Raw genomic sequence first — 6000 nt, 5'->3', positions numbered from 1 at the left:
ACCTTAAAGCAGAGCTTTGCCTGGTGAGGCCCAGTTTGGCAGAGCACTCAAAGCAGGTGTTTGAATTCCTTCACACAGGCAATGGCTTTGCTGAATCAGGCACTGATGGGAAGCATTTTTGGCAAAGAAATGAGGCCTGATGAGACATTACAGATTTGGTATCAGCTAGGATATGGCTGCATCCAATCTATTTGTCCAGAGCCAGCAGGGAAGGAGCCTGTCCTGCCTCCCTGTGGGGCTGTGCTGGTGTGAGCACTGAGCACCATCAGGATTGTGCTGTGCACCTGACACAAAGCAATGAACAGGCTGAGACTGAATCATTCCTCTTATATTTATGATTTATTTGGCTATATCTGCATTAGCATAACTGTAAAACCTGAGAGAAAGTCTATTGCATGTGGAATCCTGGGGTCCAAGGGCTGTGCCCAGCACCATCCTTGTTCTGGGGGCCCTCTGGGGAAGGGGCAGCTCACAGCAACTCCTCAGTGGGAGGCACTGAGAGCCTTCTGACGGGACTGAGGGTCTGGAAAAGTCCTGAGATGAGGCTTAGCCTATGAGGGAAGGAGCAGAGAGAGGATTGGTTACAGGCAATCCACAGAAAATGGGTTGAAGCACAGACAGGGAGGAGACTGCAGATTGCACAAGGGTTCTCTCTGGCTGGGAGCTCTGTCTCCAGCTGGAGTTAAACACTTAACCTGCTTAAAATGAGGAGTAGCTTTCTGATTGACTTCAGGAGGTTCTTATCCTGCTCTAGCATCAAGCCCCTGTAGTTTTATTAAGATGTGTTTGTTGTCTGACATTTTCAAAGGCTGCTATGCCCTAAGGTGGGCCCTGAAATAAATAGGAGTGGTTTTCTACAGCACAGGATTGGGTGCCTCACTGAGGGGCCAGGATGGGCTCAGAGTTCCCAGAGAAATCCCTGGTGAGGTCAGGGAGCCTAAAACCACAGAAGCAGCAGCTGCCCAGGAATCACCTTTGAGTGAGGACAGGGTGAAAAAATACCCATGCCAACTAACAAAAGGGAATTAATCTGAGGGTAGAAAGGTGCCAGGGCCCTTTGGGGTGAGCAGTGGGGCTCACACACAGCTCTGAGCAGCAAACCAGCACGGGGGATGCAGTGACTGGAGTGTTTTCCGTGTGCTCTGCCTGCCCCAGCACAATCCCCTGTGCCACACATCTGCCTGTGTGCCTGTGCTGAGCTGCCTCCCTCTTCCCCCCTCCACCCTGCTCAGGCTGGCTGCATGTCAGGCTTTGCATATGTAAAAATACAGAGCAGTCTTTGCCCTGAAAAGCTTGCTAGTGATCTCATTAATCAAGACAAACAAAGCATATTTAGCTATTCCCCCTCTCTGGAGGAAGGCGTTCAGGTACTTAAATATGCATTTGAGTGCCTAACTTCAGACAGCTGTTTCTGGATGGTTTTGCTTCCTCACAAATAGCAGCAGTGACATAACCCCTCTCAGGGAGGGAGAGCTGGGGAAGGCAGAAGCAGGGGGTGAGTAACCCCAGGAGCTGGCAGGGACAATCCCTGCTCATTCCAACTCCAGCCTGCCATTAAAGGTGCAGCAGTTTTTCCTTTGCAGCTGGGTTTTTTTTTTAGAAAAATCCAGTGCTTGCAGGTAAGGACAGCTGAGCTGCTTCTCTTGAATGTTCCTCTGCCTTCCTGTCAGTGCTGGGAGCTGGCACAGGGACATTTCTGCCTGGGATGGGGTGATGCCATAGGAGAGGGAACAGCAGGTAATTCACTCCAATGTTGGTACAAAGCTCCTGGGTGAGAAATGTCCCACTGAGCCACAACTGGCAGTAATTAAAGTGAGCAGAGCCTCGGGAAGTTGTGGGGGATGCCAGCTCCTGCCCTCAGCATGAGTGAGTGGGGAGCACCAGGTGTAGGACAGGGCCAAGTGCTGCTTTAAAAAATGAGAAACCCTCCCAGTCATTAGAGCCCAGATAAGGGTGTGCTTGGGTCAGAGGTCTCTTTATGACAGAGACTGGTGTTGAGCAGTCAATGCCAGTGATGGATCCTCATCTCTGATTCTTCTAATTCATATTTTAAATGATGAACCCAAAGGTAGCTCCTCTAGAGACAGCTGATGATCTTTGCCATTACTCTGCTGCAGTTATGGGTTGTTAATGCCAGGGTTTTGTTTCCTGTCCTGCTGCAGCCAGTCCTCCAATATGGCTTGTAGGAAAAAGCTGAAAGGTTCTCCTTGCAGGATGATGGAGCTGCCATGGGCTCCAGCTGCTGCTCAGGAGCAATGTTTGCTGCTCTTCATTTCATTTATTATTGACAAATGAAAACCTGCAGGACCCTTGCAGCTGGGACATTGTAATGTCGGTGTTTGCCTCACAGAATTAGAGGGGCAAGAACAATAATTCCCACTCCTAAAACTTCAATATCTATTTGGGGATATTATCTTTAGAGCTTCATGGTTATAACAATGTGTTAAATTGGAGGGTACATTAAGGCAGGTGTGTTAATTGAGGGCTGATAAATTGCATGTGAGATGCAGAAAGGCCAAGGTGGTGCAGGGAAGAATGTTTTCCCTACAGAGATCCCCTGATGACTGAGCTGGGTTGGTTTTCTTGTTGTGAACACCTTTGGGTGCAAAATAAGCTCAGCTTAAGGGGGGAGTTTTATTTACTAGAGCTGTGTTTAATGGTTTGTGGTGGAAAGGCCTGAAGTAATGAACAGCACCAGGCTCTCCTCATGGCCTGGAAGGATCCATGGAGACCTGGCTGTCCCTGTTCCTCTCCCAGCACCTGCCTGGCTCTGCCCACCTGCTCCCAGCAGCTCCCAGCTCCCCTGCACCATTTTTCACTCGAACAACAAAGCTGCACCGGGGACTCAGCCTGGTTCCTCCATCATCCATTTGATCGAATCCTTTTAGCGGGTGACAAAACACTTTCCTGTGCTCACTTTACAGGAAACCAATCTCTATTATTTCCTTTTTTTTTTTCCTTTCCCAAACCCTCCTTCATTTACAGGAATCTAACAAATCTTGGGGCTTTTTTATTTTTTTTCTCTCCAAAACAACACAAAACAGTGATTTTTTTTTTTTTTTTTTTTCAGGAAAGGCAGGGAGGAGGGAGTAAAACAAACAATACAGAGAGGGGTAGGGTGCACACACTGACGCTCAGAGCGCCGAGCATCCCCGTACAGACAAAATAAAAAAAAATAAAATAAATAAAAAATAAAAAAAAAAACCCACCCCGCGCGCGCGCATCGAGATGCAAATGATTTTTCCGCCAAGCCACCGCTTGTAAAGCTTGACAGAAAATAATGAGAAACACTAAATCTTTTATAAGGTCAACACTCAAGCAGCTGTCAAACAAGAAAAGAATTTAGCGAAAGATCCGCAAAAACTTCCATCGCCTCATTAAATCCAACAGGGCCGGGGCCCGGCGTGGTGAGGAGGCACCGGGGCGCCTCCGTTTTGTGTCAGTAATTTGCGGAGGAGGAAGAGCCAAGACGAAACAGCCAACGCCGAAGGGGCCTTGGGGGAGGCTGGGGAATCGTTAGAGCGCCAGCAGCGGCCCCGGCTCCTAATTGGAAGCATTGGGCATTATCAACGGAGGATTTGCCTCGGCTCCCTGACAGCTCTCTAGGCCTGGAATGATAGCCCACTTGTCAGTGTAAAAGACCATTAAAAACAAACCATTTTGATTTAATTGGAGGCGGTGTGCTGGGGGCCCAGGTGAGGCGCTTCATCAGCCGATGTTGGCTGCTGATGCCTTTTTCCCCCTGTATTGATGGCTTTTTTCTTTTTTTTTTTTTTTTTCTCCCCTCCCTTTCAAAAACTGTCTAGGAAAGAGAAAGAGGTGCTGAAAGATCCTTCACAGCCGCATCCAGAGCGGCTTTCAATAGGGTTGTCAACAAATGCCATGACAAGTTAGAGAGAGGCAGGTACTTTTAAAACAGACGTTATTCTGTCCAAGATGAGCTGTGCTCAGAGGTGAGTGTTGGATTATTAGGGTTACAAATAATGTGGCTTTTTCCTGCCAGGAGCGTGCTTAACTGCCTTAATGAATGGGGTTGATTTTTCTCTCCCCTCCTTTCTAAGAACAGAGAGAAATGCAGGACAAGGGAGCCTGGGCTAAATGATCTTTATTTGCTTCAAGCCCACGAAGGTTTCAAACAGTGCTTGGTGATTTTGGGCTGCTGTATTTAATGTCCTATAGAGATTTGGGTGGTTTTTTTTTTTTTTTTCCTTCCTGAACATAATGGCCACAGATATTTGCTGGGGTTCACTGGTCATTTGGTTTGGACAACAGCATGAGGAAAGAATTAACACACTGGAGCTGTAACCTGGAGTGTGCCCCCCACCTCCCTGGCAGATGTTTCAGGGTCAGACCAGAGCTGGCAGCTTTCACCCTGACCTCATGTGCTTGACATCTGAATCCTGACCCTTTTCATGCCAGGCAAGAGTTTTACTTAAAGTTATCTTGATAAAGAGCATTTCTGCAGAAGTCAGAAGAGGGCCGTGAATGAAATCCCAAACCCATTTAAAAAGCATTTCCATGGAGTTGTGCACTGGCAGCAAGGGCAGGTGCTCACCCATAACCCAACAGAGCCCTGCCACAAGCTGTGAGCACCCAAAATCTCTTCCTTCCTGGGTGAGAATCTCCAGAAGAGCGATGGGAATTGGCTGCCAACTGTTCCTGGTGCTGCCTTTGCTACTGGGCTTGTCTGTAGGTGGAGCCTGCCCTGGAGATGATCTAGGCTGTACAGCTGCACAGGAGGGTGCTGTTTTTCTCTGTTAATCAGGAGATGTCCAGAGCAATGGAAATGGCACAGGAATGATGTTCACTCTGTCTCTGAGGGAAGTGCTGACCATGGCAGGTAATGGGTTTTACAAAGAGAGGGTCAATTGAGATAAGATATTAGAAGTTTTTTACAATGAGGGTGTTGAAATACTTCGACGTGTTGCCCAGAGAGGTGGTGGATGCTCCATCTGTGGAAACATTCAAGGTCAGGTTGGATGAGGCTCTGAGAAACACAATCTGGTTGAGGATGACCTTGTTCACTGCAGGGGAACTGGACTAGATGGCCCTTAAATGTTCCTTCCAAGCCAAAATATTCTCTGACAGAGGGCAGCACTGGGTGGGATGAGAGGTTAAGTGTCCAGGGCACAAGGGATAGTGGGAAAACCTGGATCATGAAAATGCTTTGCTGAGATTTGAGCAATTGTATTGCTGGAATCTTTGACTGTGGAAGCAAAACAAGAACACCTCCAGAATCTGCAAATAAATGTAGTGGTGCTGACAGGGGCCAGAGCCTGCAGTTAGCCATGGAGAGGCCGTGGGCCCAGAGATGTGCAGGGATCATGCCCAGGGCAGCTGGGTCTGTGCTGCCTGTTTGGAGCCCTGCAGGGTGGTGTTGTCTCTCTTTGCATTGTGCCTGCCACAGGCCAGTGATGTTGCTTTGGATTGTCACTGCAGGGCTGGGAGCCACCAGCTCGTGTCACTTGGACCACTGAACAACCATCAGCTGACACTGATTTTAATTCTTTTTGGTCAGCCCAAGTCCCAGCTGAAGGGAGGATTGATCTGGCAGCGTGGTGACAGGAGGCTCTTGAACTCATTGCTTTATTATTTAAGCACTATTTAGGCCCCAGGAGAGGAGTTTTATAGCACTCCATGTCCCAGAAGTTTCTCTGCCCTCAAACCCAGGAGGACCAATGCCGCACCTGAACAGCCAGCCCCGTGTGCTGTGTGTATCAAGCCCAGGTTATTTAAGCAGAATCTTTGGCTTTTCTGACAAGACAACAGCTGCAAGATTACATGAGCTGTGCTTGTCAGTTCAGCTCCATAGACAAAAATAGAGGTAAGGCATTAAAAAAAAATGCAGAACATTTTTGTGTGTACGTGTTAAACCTCAGCTGTTAATTCTGACGAAGGATCAGGCTGCGAGCAGGTATCGGATCCCTGGTGAGAATCAAATTCCGGGAGCCCAGAATTTTTTGCTGCAAACTTTATACAGTGGGGATTCCTCTAATTACT

General features: G+C 48.1%; 1 protein-coding gene across 1 annotated transcript in view; it reads right to left on the bottom strand.

The window, feature by feature from the left end:
* Positions 1–482: 482 nt before the first annotated feature.
* CFAP77 (cilia and flagella associated protein 77) overlaps positions 483–6000 on the bottom strand; it is a 58501-nt gene continuing 52983 nt past the window's right edge. The window contains exon 6 of the mRNA XM_059486510.1: positions 483–551. Coding sequence (XP_059342493.1) covers positions 483–551 — 69 coding nt within the window. The remainder of the gene's footprint in view (positions 552–6000) is intronic.

This window comes from Ammospiza nelsoni, chromosome 20 (genome assembly GCF_027579445.1).
Source record: "Ammospiza nelsoni isolate bAmmNel1 chromosome 20, bAmmNel1.pri, whole genome shotgun sequence".
Taxonomy (NCBI): Eukaryota; Metazoa; Chordata; class Aves; order Passeriformes; family Passerellidae; genus Ammospiza; species Ammospiza nelsoni.
The sequence above is the reverse complement of the archived record's forward strand: the minus strand, read 5'-3'. Positions and strand labels throughout refer to the sequence as shown.